Genomic DNA, 19268 nt, shown 5'->3' on the forward strand with positions numbered 1-19268 from the left:
CGTCTTTAACAATTTTCTCCTTATAGACGCAACAGATAGAAGTAAGATTAGTAGCGATCAAAAGCGCTTTTTTATCGCATTAAGCCTATACCCCCTTTCATTTTTCGCGAACACTCCCTTTAACAAACTAAATATATCGTCAATATTTTTCTTTCATTATGAATTAAATTTATCAACAAATGAAGTCCATTGTGTTCAGAAACCTTCAAAAAAATCTTAAAGCCCGTCAGTTATGCATGCTTACAACCAAGGATGTAATGCAAGGCAAGTTACTTCAGAAGTGTACACATCTTTTGTACTGCAATGTACTGTCTGCCAATTTCTATACAAATGTTTTTATATCATGATATTAAGATGTAAAATCAAATCTGCATTACATTAATTCAGAAAACTTAAAAAAAATCTTAAAGCCCGTCAGTTATGCATGCTTACGACATACACACACTTCTAAATGAACATATTATCTCCAAATTCAATACTTCTACAACACTTGTCGATTCAACTAAAAGTTTAACACATCGTAACTGGTTGAACTATATATCTGCTTTTTTCAATTTACATAACTCCCAACTTTAACCTGAGTGGTAACTTTTGAATGGTGGATATTGGGATTCTTGATCTACTCTTTTTCTTAATCTCCAGATTAAATAAGGCTTGTTCTCCTCTTGTTATTAATCTTCAGATTACTGAACTGATCGGGATTAAAGATATCCCATTCTAAAGTTTTCAGCTCTGTACACATTTGTACATTGAACAGGGTTACCCACAAAGGAATAAGACAAGTTTACATTTTTTTCCATAAAAAACTTCTGGTTCCCAGAAATATAAGGTGATAAAAACAGTTTAGACAAAACGCAGTTCAAAATAAATGAAAATATATTTTCTATTTGTTGATAAAGCTCTCTTAATATTGCACATATTACAAAGTTTACAATTAAACTGAATTACAAAAATCCGCAAAACAAAGAGATAATTTGGCAGGTTTCTTTGACAGAATGGAAGCGAGATCAATTATAACAATAAAGATTCTAATCTAATAATGGAGGGAATGGGGAAGGTATGGGAGAAGGTGGGGTGGGAGAGGGCGGTATAGGTGAGTGAGGTCGTGGAAGAGGTGTTCTCATAACTCTTAGAAAATCTTCAAGAGGAAGAGGCAGCGTCGACTCTGTTGAAGCTGGGATATCTATACAAGTTTTGATCGGACATGGTTTCGAAGTTGAGATTGGATATGGGTTGGAAGTTGGGATATCTGGCGTAGTTGGGATGTGTTTAGGTATCGGTGAACTACTTGCAGGAAACGGTATTGGTGAAAGCGTTGGAGCATAGTTAATAGAGGAGCTTTTGGATACACTAAAAGGAGTCGGAGTAAGAGCGAAAGGGTAGGATGGGACAGAAGGAGGGGTGGGGGTAGGAGTAAGAGGTAGGAAAATATTTGAAAATGAGTTAAGAGGAGTTTCAGAAGGTTTTGATTGACCAGAGGATGAGACAAAGTTGGTGGTGACGGGGAGAGGAGAGAGCGGGGGCATCGGGGAAAATACTGCGGTTTGATCCAAGGACGGGGACGGAGTGGGTGGAAGGGGTGAGACGGAATGGAGTCCACGGTTTCGGATTCTCCAAGGTAGGTTCTCAATACTCACAGGAACCAGGTTTAGAACTGGAGAGGATGAAGATCTAGAAGGTGAAGGACGGATAAGTGAACTCTGAGTACTGAGGGTCACAACACAAGGCATACATGTAGTACTTGATCTAATGCTCGGTAGTTCAGGAGTGCTTGATCGAATGTTAGATAGCCCTGGAGTATATGATCGAATACTAGGTAGTCCTGGAGTACTTGATCGAATGCTAGGTAGTTCAGGAGTGCTTGATCGAATGCTAGATAGCCCTGGAGTACTTGATCGAATGCTAGTTAGTCCTGGAGTACTTGATCGAATGCTAGGTAGTTCTGGAGAAGTACTTCGTCCTAAACTAGAGGGTGTGACAGGACGAACAAACTGTCCCTGACCGAGCACAAAGGAAGTAGATGGTCCATACTTCGGCGAACTATATGTCGGAGAATTGCCCGCCGAAATCGGTGCCGGAGAATCTTGATCGTAAGTCAGTGATGTTTCCGTGTCTTCTGCAGTATTCCTTTCTCTGAAAAGAAACATTTTGTTAAAAATAAAATTTGTGTTAAACCTATTGTTGACTTTTGCTTAAATAACGGGACTGTCCTTGTAATTTCAAGAAAAATCCATTTGAGAAGGGGCATGCATGATTCACATTTGAGAAGGGGCATGCATGATTCACATTTGAGAAGGGGCATGCATGATTCACATTTGAGAAGGGGCATGAATGATTCACATTTGAGAAGGGGCATATCTTATTCACATTTGAGAAGGGGCATATCTGATTCACATTTGAGAAGGGGCATATCTGATTCACATTTGAGAAGGGGCATATCTGATTCACATTTGAGAAGGGGCATATCTGATTCACATTTGAGATGGGGCTTGTCTGATTCACATTTGAGAAGGGGCATATGAGATTCACATTTGAGAAGGGGCATGCCTGATTCACATTTGAAATGGGGCATGCCTGATTCACATTTGAAAAGGGGAATGCCTTACCACAACGGTAACCTTCAAAGTTTTATCAGACCAAAATTATGGATAATATCTCCTTTTACAATCTTGAAAAAAGTGTTTAATTTTCAAAGAGAGGATAGTGGATATATGATATATCATCAGGTAACACTTTAAAGAGTACCATTGTGAATGGGATATGCCACTCTTCTCAAAAAGACTACCTTAAAATTACGTCTACATTCCCTTTAGGTGGAAAAATCAAAAAGTAAACAATTTTAGAATTCTATTTTTCTATTTCTAATTACACAAAATTATTACAGTTCCAGGCAACCAATTCTTCGGTCGGAAAAATATAAAAAACATTTCAAATCACCAATCAGCCAGTCTGCGTTATACAAATTTAACATTTTTGAAAAGACTTTTTTTGAGAATCCCTATTTTAATGGCTCTTTTCGTCTTCAATTAACTTAAATACGGCTAACTGTACAGTGTACATGGGTAAATTCTACAAAATATGTACAGTGTACAGTATACAATGTATACTGTATACGTACATTATACACTGTACACTGTACATAACATGTCATAAAGTTTACCTTGTAAGTTTCTCTAACCCTGAGAAAATAGCGTCCAGTACATTGTCATCCCAAACCTTACTCTTAGAGTAAATCCTACAAAATAAATTTTTTTTAATTTATTCATAATAATCCAAAAAAAGTTCTATAAATATTCTCATGATGATAATGATAATGAAAATAATAATAAAAGCTTAGATAATGATAAAAATATACAATTTACAATTAAACCCAACCTTTATCTACCGACAATGAGGCAGATATCGCAGGTTTTCTTCATTGAAAAATAATAATTCTGACAAATAACTTCATTGTTTCTCCTGTTTAAACTCCCAAGTCACTTTAACAGAGAAACCACAATTGAAACCACTCAATTTGAAGATTGAAACTATGAATATCTCAGTCATCCATGATTAAACAAAGGTTTCAGATTTAAGAAATGAATGATTAGAAAAAATAAAGTGAAAAAAAATGACTCCAAATAAACCTAAAACTATACCTATTGTCCTCACTATATTTACGATAAAACTCCTGGAGCTGACGTTCACTAAAAAATAATAAAAAAAATAAAAAATTATGAAAACATTATTTTGACCTTTATCTTCAAAATTTTCCAAAAATAAACGTATATAATAAAACAAGACATTCGTAAATATATATGTTTCGCATAGCCGGCCAAACGGCTGGACCGATTGGGCTGAATTTTTTTGTGGACACTCATGGGTGGCCGGGGGTTGTTAGGCTAAAAATTTTCGAAATTTTTCCCCGAATTCTTTTTTTTTCGAGGTTTCTTTTCCTTAAAATTTTTTTTTCCACAGGCAACGCCGGGCCCTTCAGCTAGTTGATATAAAATTTTAAGTGAAAATGTAATTTTTTCCCATAGCACTTTTGCAATATTTACTGAAAATCACAATTTATTTTTGACATAATAACGCAAAAGAAAAAATGGTGGGTTGGGACGTGAGTAAAAATAACATTAAAAGTTGCAATCTGAATTAGATTTACCTGAAGTTTTGACGTCTAGGAAAATGTTTTGACACATTCCTGTACAATATTCTCATTGAAGCTTACTTTAAACACAGTCATTTAAAAAATAAAAAAATAAAAAATCAAGAACCAAGAACCAAGAACCAAGAACCAAGAACCAAGAATCAATAACCAAGACCTAAGAACCAAGAAGCAAAAACTAAGAAATAAGAACCAAGAAATAATAACCAAGAACCAAAATCAAGAACCAAAAACCAAGAACCAAGAACCAAGAAAAAAGAACCAAGAACCAAGAACCACCAACCAAGAACCACCAACCAAGAACCAAGAACCAAGAACCAAGTTCAAAGTAAGAGGTTGGGACTTAAGCCAGGAGGGGGGGGGGGTGGAGTGAAAACATGTAGTCAATGAGAATATATCCCTGTTTGGATGTTTCTTATTGATACTTTTCTCCTCCATCTGATGGAGGTTATTTGCCCTGACAGCCTCCTCTACAGCCTCCTGCTCTGTATCTGAGACCTCGAGGTCGTCTGTGTAGAAGTCACAGATATTCGCCAGGTTACTTCTAGATAAGTTGAAATTGTTAAAATGACTGTAAACAATTTCAAGTTCTTAATTTGTAGAATGGCGTCAAATTTACAAATGTATCCTTATAACCTTTATCTGATCTAGGTTGAATGAAATATCCTAATTTTTCTAGCAGAAAAATTGATTTTTTAATTGTGTTTTCTCTACACATGACTTTATTTTTTTTTTCTGGAAAAACGTAGAAAGAAATTAACAATATTCGACACTTTCTGAAGACGATATCTTCCTAAGTGTTACTTAGTTAGAGGCTTTTAGGGTACCTTTGAAAATGAGACATGCCACTTTGTTCTTTTTTATTTAAATTGGAGGGTCAATTCAAACAGATCCACAAAAAAATTAAGTTTAAAGAAGAATTTAATTTTGATTCACATACGCAGGTCAGAGACGTTTTTTACTTCAAAGTTGTTGCATTAACAAAATATATTTTTATCAACATATTTAAAAAATCAAACTTATCTATTTAAATACTGGCATTGTAAGCAGTGTTGGGAATACTTTCATTCTGATCCATTTTCATCTGTCAAGTATTGTGTATTCAATAAAACCAACGTAAATTAAAAAAAATTATTTTAAAAATGTCAGAAATCCGCCGATAAAATGAGAAAAATCCGCGATATTTATTTCATTTTAATATTCAGCTGAAACTAAGAAAAAGCTAGGGTACCGTTGAAGTCTCCGCTGAGTGCCCGGCCTGGCGTTGAGAACAGTTGATATCTTACAAGGTTTCCTCCTAATCACGTTCAAAATTCTAAATCATCATCTCAGATTTTGAAAGTGAAGGGATTGAAAGCGTAATTTTTATTTCAAATAATTCCTATAAATTTATCTGTAGTAGAAATTCGCAAATCACTTATGTAGAGAAAATAATCAGGTATTTTCATAAAAACTCGACTTTTGATTCATACTTGATCAGACAAAGCGTTTAAGGGCATCTTGGTGAATTGGGCATTGCCATCTTTGCATGGAGGGTCACTTGAAATTACGCAGTCTCTTTAAGACACGAGCATGATGGTTTGGAATGTTTCCTGTAAAGATGAGCATATTTAGAGGACTGCTCTTTCCTCAGGAGTTCCTCCCCCTCATCATCAATCTCCCAGTCCCTTTACAGTAGACAGTACAGTACAGTACATTGCACAGCAGACAGTACAGTACGGTACAGTACAGTACATTGCACAGCACAGTACAGTGCAGTACAGTACAGTACACTACAGTACAGTACAGTACAGTACAGTACAGTACAGTACAGTACAGTACAGTACAGTACAGTACAGTACAGTACAGTACAGTACAGAGTAAAGTAAAATACAGTTAAGTAATATTCTTACTTTCAAATATTTTTTTAATCTTACCCCCCCCCCCCACCAGAAAAAGGCTAGCAATTAAAAAAAAAAATAAGATTTTGTTACACCAAATTTTCAGGTTATGTGTAAATCAAAGAAATATAAGGATGATAATTAATTTAATGACTTAAAAAAGTGTAGAAGTAATTACGCTGGCTGAAAGATGGGACCCGGGACCCCCTCACGCATAAAAAATACCAAAAAACTTAAGTTCAATTAACAATATTTTTCTTACTTATGCAGATCTTGAAGTTTGAATTTGATTCTGAAGGAATCAGTTTCTCCACAGAACATTTTCTCAGAGTAACTAAAAAGTTTTTTATTAATTTTTAGAATCATATTATTATAAGTCTTTTCAATCATACAAGTCAAGTCAAAGTCTTAATTGAATCATTCGGAGAATATCAAAATACTCAAAGTTGGTCAGAAGCCATTCCTAGTCTTTACACGAGTCATGAAAATAACATTAACCAAATTTTTCTTCAATCTTTGTGTCATTTGAGACGTTTGGAGCTTTTTCTTCTCATTTTCAGAAATTGTTTTTAAAAATTATTTTTGTAATTCTCGGACCGAGCAAAATAAAGTTTTAATGAAAACTTACTTGTAATCATAAACAGGACCGGACGGATTCGACTTGTTCGCAACATCCTAAACACAATAAATTCAAAAGTAGTTTTAAAATCTGTAATCTATTCCCCACCCCCCTTCCCCACCCTATATCCTTCTTGGAAAATTTTTTTAATATAAAAATATCTCATTTGAGAAATACAAGGCTTTAATAAAAAAACACAAAATAACTTTTTACTACCCCCCCCCCCCAATAAAAGATATGCAAATTGCAAAATATAGGTTTGAACTACCTGACTACTTGAGGGCGGACCAGTAACCAAGAAACCTTGGTCATCTCCAGATATGGCTGGGGGGTCATCCACATCCTCTGAAGATAAAAAATCAGCCTCGGTAGATTTATTTTTCACAGCATTTGATGATTGGAGTATGGCATCTTTGGTTGATTTTGAGGCTATAAACGTTGATTTAAAGGAATCTGGAGTTGATTTCGAGGCCGTAAAGGCCGATTTCGAGTCTGTTGAGGTAGATTTTGAGGTTCTCGAGGTTCCAGGTAATGGAGAAGAGGCTGCTGCTGAGGCCTGTCGAACATTCGACCAGAATTCAGATGAAAATTTGCCATCGAGGCTCGATAAACTCGACGTAGGTCGAATATCTTGCGTCAATATATTCGATTTTGGTCGATAATCGACATCTGAAATAATTAATAGATTAATCTCTAAAGACCAAAAACTAAATGGACATATAGGCAATTACAGTCTCCGTGTAAACCATTATTCTGTATGGAGTAGAGTACTGTTCTAAATTAACCGGAATCTTTATTGACAAAAGACTTCAAATTCGTCTTCGATCCTAGAAATAGTTTGGGGCAATTTTTTTATAAAAAATACCACAAAATAGCCAGTTCCTAAATGTGGTCTGCCATTCTTCTGCTTTCAAAATTAAAAATAAGATATTAAGAATTTAGTTTTGATTTCAATTTGTTAAATAAAAGGAAATTGCCTAATTCAGAACGAAATCATTAATATCTCCAGTATTTGTCAAAGCAAAAAGGCAGACCACATTTTGAAAATGCCAGGATTTGGACTATTTTGTGATTATAGTTGTGAAGGAAAGCCAACATGAATACAGCAAAATATTTCTAAGGTCAAAGGTGACTTCAAGTCTACAATTAATTAAAAACAAATTCCGGTTTATTCAGAACAGCATTGGTTTAAGTGATGGGTGTTATGTTTCAATCTACGCCAAATCCGCTATACTTCACTTCTGACCTACGCCAAATCCGCTATACTACACATCCGACCTACTAGCACGTGGTTTTACAGCAGCTATACGGACTTGTGGCCGCAACGCCCGGCCTTCTAGCCTGTCCTAGTCGCAGGACTCGACCCAGAAATTGTCTTAACAAAACCCTCAAATAATACAGAAATAATCAGCTGGCGTAGGTCAGATATTGCAGTAGGTCGGAAAGTTAGTAGGTTTAGTAGGGGAGATGTTGCGTATAGACGATGTAACATTACCGGTTTAAGTAAATACTAAATATATTGCCTTATAATCCATTAATGAAAACGTCTAAAACAACCAGGCTAATAAAGAACCATACAATTGCTGTAGACGGAATTTTAAGTGACGCTTCATTAACAGAGTTGCATGTCGGATTCACATCAGTTACCTCTTAAACCTTTATCTGAGAAACGGTGAGAAAGATATCGAGGTTTTTTGATCAAAAAAGTGTTAAATTCTGACAATTTCCTTCATTGTTTCGGCAACATAAATTTGTATATAGAAACCAAAGACAAAATTATTACTTGAATAGAAAACCAAACATCTCTCTCTCAGTCTTTATCAGACAAGGTTAAAAAAGGGTACACATGTGAATAGGACATGCCACTCTATAAATGGAGGCTACATTCCCTCCCAAAAAACTTCGTTTGTAATATGTTATCAAAGACCTTTATTTTCTCCCAAAACGTATATTTAATTTTTGTTCTTATAAATCGATTTTAAAATTCTAAATTTGTTTTTTTATTTAAGTATATTAAGAAAGCCCAATTTTAAGAAATATAAAAACTCTGAAACTGATCAAACCTGAGTCTAAAACGACCAAACAATATGTAACGTGTATTAAGTGTATCACTGATACATGAACAATAAACCATGATGCAGGATGCATGATGCATGTAACAAATAATTGTCTATAACGACCAAATCTAATAATACTTGGTTCCCAGTATAAAGAGAGAGTATAAAAAGAAGACTAACTTTCTAGCAACTTCTCTTTGTATCAATCTTCTATGAGGTAAAACCGTGTAATACAGAATGGCAAATCAAAATAAAATGAACTAAAAAATATTTACATTTTTTTAATAAATATAAATCGTTAACAGAGTTCCATATCATATTGGATTATCGACTCCAAGCTTTAACGACAAAACATCATAAAACAAACTGTTATTTAAGTCTGATTAAACCTTTTTCATTTTCTCTTTACTCCCGAAAATCCCAATTGAGAGATGCACACGATCGAATATGACGTGGGACACTCTGTATATTTAAAATATCAACAGGGTTACCCACAGAGGATGAGATTAAAATAAGATTTTATTCTCTACAATAACAGTCTTCCTACAGCTGTACAGTGTACACTTTGATTGTCAAGATAACAGTGATGAATTTTTCACAAAAAAACAGCGTTAAAAACAAATTTTTTTTAGGAAAGGTAAATCGAGATAATATTCATCCCTTATAACATTATGCTTAAAATTATTTCATATTGAAAAGAACTGCTTTGTCAGACATGACAAATTTCTAATACCTACCTGTCACCAACATAATTTTCCATTTTGTAAAATACCTTTATACCAGTTTGCTGCTTCATCACTAAAAACTGGCTGGGACACACTTCTACGTGTCACAGTTTCAGAGATTTTCTGAAATTTTCGTGGATTTTCTCCGTCAAAGTTCCGGACTCTTTTTCCGAAAAACGGATTTTTGCGGATTTCTGCCCGGACAGCTTCTGCAGAAAGAGGTGAAGTCTCAGTATCAGTCCTAAGTAAATTCCTAATTAATTGGACATTTAATTTTGTCCATTAAACCTAAAATTGAATGAAATTTAATTTAATGAGTTTGTTTTTAATCGTTGTGAAGAAACAATCTCAAAAACTGACGAGGGTCAACCCAGACCGAAATATATTTTCAATAAATGTGGAACTAACATCTACTTTTTTACTCTACAAAGGTTTAGTCCATCACCATCACCGAATTTTAAATGAAAACTGTTTCCAGTTGGGAATTTAAAGTTTTCTAAATGGTGGGTTGTATATTTTTAAGAATTACCCCCCTCCCCTCATGTTATTGAAATGTCCGAAACTATTCCTATGCACATAGAGGGTAGCTAGAGTGGAATGGTAAAAATTGATCTTCCCGAATATGCACAAACCAAATTAAGGAGTCAATACCATTAGTCAAAGTTGATGAACAAACCCATTTCTCCACACAGTTCCAATAATTATCATTCACAAGAGGGAGGACGGACCCCATAACTTTGCTGAAAATTAGTGTATATGTCCAAAATTGATAAGAGGGGGGAGGGGGCGGGGATCCAAAAATCTTAAAGAAGGATAGACCCAAAATTTGTATTTTGTATAAAATCAGGGGATTTATTACCTAATTATCCTAAAAATATCTTTTCAATATATCATAACGCGCGCCATGAGGATAAAAATACCTTGACTTTATCTCGTGCATTTCCTAGCAGTTCAGAGCAAACGGCTCCGCACCACGTAAAAACTATCTAGGTTTATATCACATCGTTCTAAAGATAAATAAGATTTAAGTTCAACTAAATGTTATCACGAAATTAAACCGTTTCTCTGTTAGCTAACAGTAGCGACTAATCCAAATGAGTGAATCACAGAAACGATTTCGCCATTGTAAACATTGATTGATGAATGATGGCTGATGCGCATTGCCTAGTTTAGAAAGATCAGCCGCACTCTCTCAAATGGAAAGGAGGTTTCGTGAGCATTTAAAATACTTTTGTTAAATTTAATGAAAATTAATTCACAATCAAAATATATTTATATATTCTTTTATGCTGCAACTAAAGACAGGATATTTAAATAAATGATCAGATTCAATTGTGAAATTAAAAAATCTAGATAAAATTATGTAAAATTACGGAATTTTATCATATTACTAGTCTCTAGTGAATATACGCGGAGAACAATAACAGTTTTTCGTTGCGTAGAAACTAGAAATTTTAGCATGATAAAGCTAAAGCCTAAGACAACCATGTTCAGAATTTCTTGAATTTCTACGCGGCATTCGAGATAAAAAGTTTCCAAACGATTATTTACAAATTTGACGCCGATTATAAGAATTAATGTCGAAATGTCAACCCGTGTGTTTTGTTACAATAGACAAATACAACCAGAGTGTGAAGAAGATCTTAAAGAACGGTTCGGAGCTTATGGAGAAATTGTCTCTTTTGTTCTTAAACCATCTTTTATTTTGGTTAATTATGCTTCTTCAGTGTCAGCAACGGAAGCAATACTCAGTGAGAATAAAAAAGAATATAAAGGGCATCTATCAGAGGTACGCGAAGCATCAAAGAAACCTAAATTAAATCCTAAATACGATGCTCCTCAAATAAGATCCTCCTACAACTCATCTGTTTCAACCCAGGGTCGTGTTATCCAAACTTTGATTTCACAACCCCCGGTTTACGCCCCCCCGATGCCTCAACCTAGCCCCTGGCAACCTTATCCTGCATACCACCCTGCCCCACAACATTATCAGCCGGTGCCACCGACTATTTTCAGTCAGCCACCGCCGAATTTCCGCCCCAGCGTCCCGGTTGAACAACATGTGAAGTCAACTCCTGCTGTAACAGTGAATGATGTAGGAATTATATGCTTTAACCCATTGTGTCGAACGTATGTAGAACAGCTTGACGGTCAAATCAGACTAATGGGATTGAAAGTTGAAATTTTATTCCCTGATTCTACCATGTCAACAAGTACAGTTCTAGGTATACATATTTTAACATTAAGACAATATATGGCCCAATCCTAGCGGAAGGAGTTTTGGGTATATTCCTAGACAACGATTTTTGGACCCCCAACTGAATCTGATAAGTTCTCCTAATTTTTGTACTTGATCCAAAAAATTCTTAACTTGTTGATGGAGGGAAATCAATTATGCAATTTTACCGCGGAGAAATATGGTTTCTCTCCCTTGATTGTCATCTCTTGCTTGTATTGTATATTTTTAGTAGTTTAAAATTTTGTTATTAAAGTTTTAATGATGGCGTGAAAGTATATTATCTCACTATCTAATTCAACTCGGATCGTAAAAAAACAATTTAATTTCAAACAAATCATTCAGATATTACAACCTATAGCCATCAATTATTTTTCGACGCATTCGTACATAGTTAATTTTTTATTAGTTTTGTATACAATGCACTTAAAACACCGAAATAGTTGGTCGCCAGATGCCTCTGCTCTCGACGCTTTAAATGATTACACGTGGCAGAGACACCTAGCAGAAAAAAAATCGTTTTGAGTGCATTGTAAATAAAACAAATTACAAATATTATGAAATATGAACTATATACGAATGTGTCGAAAAATATTCGATGACTTTAGGTTGTAATACCTGAATGATTTGTTTGAAGACAAATTTATTATTTTACGATACGAGTCAAATATTGCATTTTTCCGAATTTGTATGAACGCTACGTACTTCAGTACATGTCGGTTTTAACAATTTTCTTCAAAAGACGCAACAGATAGAAGCAAAATTAGTAGCGATCAAAAGCGATCATTTTCGCTGTAAGCCTATGCCCCCTTTCATTTTTCGCGAACACTTCCTTTAACCTCTATTCTGTTTAGATAATATTGGATCTCGTGGAGTAGCTTTAGCACTTCTAGTCTTAACCTCTATTCTGTTTAGATAATATTGGATCTCGTGGAGTAGCTTTAGCACTTCTAGTCTCAACCTCGAATGAAGAGAATAAAACTGTCACCATCAGAATGCTCAAGGTATAAAAATAAAATCATGTAAAATAAATTTTGACTTATTTGTTGGTATATTCATAAAATTTTACAAACTTTCGGTAAATCTTGAGATCTTCTTTGAAACCGAGTCGAGCCAAATTTACTGGCAACTCATATAACCCCAGGCTTATGGACCGTCAAAAATTAAATTCTTTTGAAAATGCGCCGATTTTATTAAAAAAAATCTGCGAAAATTTGAGAACGATTAAAACTGGCTAAAATAGTTGATACGAATTATTAATTAAGTTAATTATTAATAAAAATTCTTCAGACTGTGAACGGTGTTCAGCAACACCATAAAAATATTCCTATCGACGCTGCTTTATCTTTTATAGGTAATATTTTTTGTGAATTCAGATAGTTTTGAATTTAATTATCGTTGTGACGTTAGACTAAAATTTGTGAATTAAAAGCAAAAATAGGATTAAACTTTGATATTTGGCAATACAATCATTGATCGCTTTTCTCAATATTAAAATCTTTTTCGATTACTCAACAATTGTCTCATAAAAAAACGTAATTTTACGTTTTCGCCAAAAGTTCCTTAAATTTCTGACGTAGACGTAATTTTAAATGATACTGCATTAAAACAAATTAAATGGCATTCCCGATTCACTACCGTACCGTACTGCACCGTTGTATTTCTAACAGTGCTTAGGATCCGGATCCGTTGGATCCGCAAGATTTTGCCTTCCTATATCCGGATTCGCAAAAATATGCGGATCCACGGATCCGGATCCAAGGAGAAAAATATCAACCAAAAACTGAAAAAAAAACTTTTTTTCTCCTAAAACCCAAATCTGAATATTTGAAAAATGAGATATTATAAAAATTTCTTCATTTCTTAATAGTTCATCAAGTTTAAGGATAAAAATAAGCGAAAAAATAAACCAAAAATTTGAAAATTATTTTATGTTAAAAAATTCAGTAAATCTTAAAGAAATGACCTGGATCCGGATCCATTTTTTTCCAGTGCGGATCCGGATCCGCATCAAAATTAAATGGATCCTAAGCACTGATTTGTAACCGTGGTTTCTTTGAAATATTAATTTTAAGACTTTATTCAACAAAGACACAGAACATAATCTACAAGATTAACCCCTTGTAATATGGCAAAACGACATTGATGTTGAGATAAAAATTTGAATGGTTATTTATCGGAAATACCAAGTGTCACTTTAAGGTCTAAACTAAGTGTTTATATTGTTCAGGTAAAACCTATAATAAATTTGTGGATCTAAGTTTGTTAAAAAATAAAATAACCTCCACGGGCCTTCCTGCCGACATTAAGAAAATTATAGGTAAACCAGTAATTATTTATAGATCAACGGTGGTGTACATTTTCTCCAAAATCATATTCCCCCACCTTTAACCCCCCCCACCTGTGTTATTATTTAGGGGTTTATTCGCTGAATTTTGGGGAGGAAAAAATATTTTTTTTAATGGGGAATTTTAATGAATTTTTGGGTTTACAATAACAAAGAATGAAAAAGTTGCCTTTTGATTTTCAATTTTTCCTTTCGCCGGCCCCAAATTATCAAAAATCACTATGAAAAATATACACCCCTTAAAAATCAATCAAAAAGCAATAAAATTCAGTATTTTAAAAGAAAGTTAAAATTATAAGTTTTTTATCAATTAAAAATTGCGTATTTTATAGTTGTAAATCTTATGCCTAATAGCGAAAATTTTAAAAAACAAAATTATTCAACTATTTAAATTTTTGCTTAAAAAATAACTATTTAATTGGACCCCTGTCAAAATTACACCTTTATGATTTTAGAATGGTTGACAAATATTTCTAATTCTTAATCTAGAAATTGATATTTTTCATATATTAATTTATTCTGTTATTTTTATCCTTAGAGAATTATTTATATAAGAAGTCGTGAATAAAAAAAACATACAATTGTTAAATTTTGATCACGTCCAATCTAAAATTTTGAAAAATACCTTTAAATCATTTGTTTCCCCAGGTTTTTTGAAATCCAGTCGACCTGTCTCCTGTTTTGAACTTGATAAGGAACCGAGAGTTGAATTCATATTTTTTAATAAATTTTTTTTTAAAACTTATAATATGTTAGCTTATTGCATAAATTGGAACCTAAAATTAATTTTATTTTGATTTTAATGAATCATTGCTAAATTATTTTGGGACCTATAAATTGCTTTTACAATTTTATTGCTGCGAAATTTTGTTTATTGATAGATTGAGAAATTAATTTTGAGGACAAAAATTGTGGCAAAAATCTCTCAAATCTTAGAAAATAATTTTTTTTTTTCTGAAAAAAAATTCGCCTCAGATCATCAAAAAAAATTTGTCCCCTGGTTGAGTGTGGAGGGGGGGTTACTCACGTAAATCTTAAAATTACATACCCCCTGACAATATTTGATTTAACTCCTGGGATTCAGATGATCCGGTTTGTTGTGGAGCGGAGACACCAATTCCTCCTGGATGAATCTCCTGATGGTATCCCGGAGCATATGGTTCACCCTGCTGTAGGACCTTACCTGGACCCTGGGCTCAGGGAGGAGAAGGAGAAGATGGCCAAGGATCTGTTGAAGATTCTTAACTTTGAGAACAAAAAACAGATAGACCCAGATATTAACAAGGGAAATAACCAATAGAAATGTTTAACAAAAATAGCAGAATTTTGTCCGTTTCTAATCTTTATTTATTTTGATCGCTTGATTTCAATAAAAGTTTGATTTTAGAACAGTACAAAAAGTTGGTTCCTTGTCCTAAATGAAATAAAAACTGGAAAATTGATTGAATAATTTATACTCTAGATCAATGATCAATGATCAATGATCATAAACGATTGATTTACTGCTTATATTGATTGATAACTGCAGTATTGATTAATCAATTTTATTATTGGTTGATTAATTGTATTATTGTTTGATCGATTGCAGTATTGTATGATCATTTGTATTATTGATCTTTTTCAATGATCTATTGGTTATATTGATTAGGCAATTGATCAACTGCTTGAAGCAGGTCCTATTCTTCTCTCCAACCTGAAGACAACCAACACTACGATGATCTCCTACCCGTCCCAGACAGCCTACATGGCAGCTAAAAAGTCAGAGTCCGTGGATCCGCCGGAAATTTCAGAAGTTATTTCGGCAGACAATAATGAATGGAGTCGCCGATCCCGGGATCGGTCGCCGGTTAGAAGATCACGGGATCAAAGACGATCCAGTGATCGTCGTCGATCAAAAGAACGACGGCGATCCCGGGAAAAAAGAAGTTCCCGAGAGAGACAGTCATCTCGTGGGTCAGTTGCTGCTGCAACCAGTGTTAAATCCAGTTCTAGAACTTTCGTAGAAACAGCTGAATCTGAAGAATCCATGATGATGAAAATGGCGGGAATTCCCACTGGTTTTGGCGGGAAACCTAAAAAAAACCGAGCAGCGGCATTTGTCGTTGAAAAAAATCAGCCACTAAATTTTGCACAACAAAATCCGGGAAATCCAGGATATTCTAACTCTACCGGACTTCCACCGCCACCAGCACCCGGCGCTGCTCTTTTCCCAATCAGCTTATAGTCTTTCTTAATTTCGCATTTCTTACTAAGACTGTGCGTTAAACCATCAAATATTATCTTGTGTTATGTTTAGCAGAATATTTGTATATTTTGTTATTTTGTCTTGTTTCAGATCCGACTGCTATGTAACCGGAAAACAATGGTTTGTGAAAAGTGTGAAAAGAAAGGAAAACTTGGAAAGGTAATTTCAAATAAATTTAATTTTCGTTTTTTACTCTTTACCTTAATATTTAATAAAAACTTATTTTTTGTCTCCAAAGCATAAATCTGTACGTCACTGTCGCAGAAAACCCACTATTTACAATTATCAATTTTCAATAATATGAAATATTTTTTTAAATTATAAACTGCAGTTCTGTTCACGTTCACATTTCAGTTTAAAGATGAAAAGTCTGCAACTACGCTTGCAAAACTATTTTTGATTAAACCTTAATTAATGGAGAGCTCTGCGAAAAGCAACTCATTACAGCAATAGATACGAAGATAGAATGAGACGTTTTTTTTTCTCTCTATGATTCTATAAATGAAAATACTATTGTTGATTTGTTTTGTATTGAATAAAGTTGTTAAGAAGGAGAATTTTCAAGCAGAAAAGCAGGTCTAGCTTTCATTTTCGTTTAGAATAAGATTTAAAGGGCACCGCTGCGAACCGGAAATGCATCTCTAAATAGAATATCCTGGATTAACGTCGACAGTCCCTTGAAGAAGTACTTTTTTTTGCACAAAAAAAAGAAGGTTATTTATACTTCTGCAGAAGAAACTTCGGTCTTGGATTTGGAAACCCCTATAATCAGGCTCTAAATAGAAATTTCTTATGAATGATAAAAAACTAATTTTTATTAAATATATTTAGGTGATAACCCCGGATCCCTGGAAGGCTGGAGCCAGTAATATAACCGACAACGGTGGAAGGTAATTCAGGGGTAGATATTATATTTTTAAGAAAGAACCCCCCCCCCCAGAAAAAAGGACACCAAAAGACAATTTGTTCTACATTATGACACGTTTAACCCCAAAATTTATTTAATATTTCCCTTGAAAATCATTTTATTTTTCCAATTCAGCAAAGAAAAGTCTTAAAAACCAACTTTTTTTTTTTCAAAATTAGAGATTTTTTTCAGGTGGTTTTAAAATTCCACGGGCAACGCCGGGCACTTGAGCTAGTTTATACTATTTTAAAAAGAGAAAAGAAATACTTGACGTCGTCCAATTTTATCCCCTCCTTCCAAAAAAAATCAAGAAAAATCCCGGGCCGCAATTCTGGAAATATTTACCCTGGAAAAAATGCTCTTATTTCAGAAAGGTTGGAGAGAATAAGCTGTTGACCTCTAAGAAGAACAGGTTTAATCCAACCCAGGCCGAGTTCAAGAAGTGTCGGATCTGTAAACAGGCACCAAATTTAATCAAGAACAAAATTAAATAATTTTCTAAATCTGAAAGAAATTCTTTAAATCTGCGCTAGATTTGAATGTACAAAAAGGGGACTATTTGAAATTGTCAGGGATACACTGTACAGGGGGCGGGGGGATTGCTTCTTCAAGAATGAAGATTGCTGCTCCATGAATTATAATAGCTGCTTTAAGAATTATGATTGCAGCTCCAAGAATTATAATTGCTGCTCCAAGAATTATGATTGCTGCTCCAAGAATTATAATTGCTGCTCCAGAATTATAACTGCTGCTCCAAGAGTTATAATTGCTGCTCCAGAATTATAATTGCTGCTCCAAGAATTATAATTGCTGCTCCAGAATTATAATTGCTGCTCCAAGAATTATAATTGCTGCTCCAGAATTATAATTGCTGCTCCAAGAATTATGATTGCTGCTCCAGAATTATAATTGCTGCTCCAAGAATGAATGACGCAAATTATTAAAAAAAATCTAAGACGATCTTCAAGTTTTCTCTTTACCGTCATGTTTTGTGGTTCATCCAGTTACTAAACTACAAAGACTTAGTTGAACTACTTCTATTGAACTTGAACCGGCGCGCAAGAGAAGTGGTTGAACTATGTCAATGTAGTTCAACTACTTCTTGACATTAATTAAATTTGTAAACAGAAAGTACATCAGCCTGGTTCTCATTACTGTCAGAGCTGTGCTTACAAGAAGGCAGGGGTGCTAACAGTTTCAGTTTGAAAAAAATGAAATTATCCTCCTTAAACGTTTTTGTATCTCCCTTTCCTCCTATTCTTACCCCAAGTCTTAATCATTTTTAGACGATCATGTGATCAGTTAAATGGACGTTAATGTTAATATATATTGGCTACAACGGTAGTAATCCACAATGAAGTTATCAATGCCAACAGTTTTTCAAAGGAACTAATTGCCAAATTAATAATTAATATAACGGAGGGGTAACTTGAATTAACTCCCACAGCTTCAAAAATCCTACATACAGTGATATCAGAAAACTCTTAAATAGGAACGCTGCAAAATTTCTTATTGGCCTATTTAAAGTCATACCTTGAGTCTATAAGTCGTCTTGCTATTTCGGAACTTTCTGTTTATCACTGTATCTGATTCAGAAATCCGAAACTTTTGTATAAAAACCAAAAAAATGGGTAATAATAAATCATTAGTTATAAAAAATAAAAATCTGGTTTAAAAATAACGTTATCATTTTTGTTTTATTCGGGGTCGAATTTTGCAAACCTGTCATTTAAAAAATTTCTAAATTTGTAACTGAGTATTCTACCAGTCATTCAGTTTGTATTCCTCTTTATTTTTAGAGCTCTTGGGAGTTAGCCCCAATGGCGGTCTGGGCTCTCCAAGATGGGGGGGGGGGGTTTCAGATCCTATCTTATCTTATCTTAATAAATGATCGGGACATTATGATAATTATCAAAATGAGAATAATGTAATTCTGAGTCCTATTTTGACCCTGAAACTGTTAACACCCCTGTACTAGGGTATCTGTGCTATGTGTGGAGTTAAAATGTTGAAAACAAAGGAGTACAAGCAGTCATCAGTTTAAACACAGTGAAATCTTAACTTAAAACGTGAATTGATCATCGAACAAAAGTGATAATTGATTA

At 34.2% G+C, this 19268-nt stretch overlaps 3 protein-coding genes across 3 annotated transcripts; 2 read left to right on the forward strand and 1 right to left on the reverse strand.

Moving 5' to 3' along the window:
• Positions 1 to 858: 858 nt before the first annotated feature.
• Positions 859 to 10563, reverse strand: LOC111714186 (protein enabled homolog). The gene is made up of 12 exons (XM_023489235.1): positions 10349 to 10563; positions 9476 to 9669; positions 6915 to 7315; positions 6656 to 6702; positions 6290 to 6361; positions 5740 to 5814; positions 5379 to 5444; positions 4548 to 4691; positions 4145 to 4183; positions 3639 to 3686; positions 3161 to 3235; positions 859 to 2133 (listed from the first exon to the last, which is right to left on the reverse strand). The coding sequence occupies exons 1-12, from the start codon at positions 10366 to 10368 to the stop codon at positions 1029 to 1031; spliced, it is 2286 nt and encodes a 761-aa protein (XP_023345003.1). The 5' UTR covers positions 10369 to 10563; the 3' UTR covers positions 859 to 1028.
• A 377-nt stretch (positions 10564 to 10940) lies between these two features.
• On the forward strand, positions 10941 to 16347 carry LOC111714179 (uncharacterized). Its single transcript, XM_023489228.1, has 7 exons — positions 10941 to 11653; positions 12580 to 12668; positions 12955 to 13018; positions 13895 to 13984; positions 14660 to 14706; positions 15096 to 15296; positions 15660 to 16347. The coding sequence occupies exons 1-7, from the start codon at positions 11014 to 11016 to the stop codon at positions 16233 to 16235; spliced, it is 1707 nt and encodes a 568-aa protein (XP_023344996.1). The 5' UTR covers positions 10941 to 11013; the 3' UTR covers positions 16236 to 16347.
• Positions 16332 to 19224, forward strand: LOC111714182 (cysteine-rich PDZ-binding protein). Its single transcript, XM_023489233.1, has 5 exons — positions 16332 to 16415; positions 17088 to 17146; positions 17534 to 17624; positions 18292 to 18342; positions 19142 to 19224. Exons 1-5 carry the CDS (start codon positions 16374 to 16376, stop codon positions 19205 to 19207), a joined length of 309 nt encoding a protein of 102 aa, XP_023345001.1. The 5' UTR covers positions 16332 to 16373; the 3' UTR covers positions 19208 to 19224.
• The last annotated feature ends 44 nt before the right edge of the window (positions 19225 to 19268 follow it).

Source organism: Eurytemora carolleeae, unplaced genomic scaffold (assembly GCF_000591075.1).
Source record: "Eurytemora carolleeae unplaced genomic scaffold, Eaff_2.0 scaffold931, whole genome shotgun sequence".
Classification (NCBI taxonomy): domain Eukaryota; kingdom Metazoa; phylum Arthropoda; class Copepoda; order Calanoida; family Temoridae; genus Eurytemora; species Eurytemora carolleeae.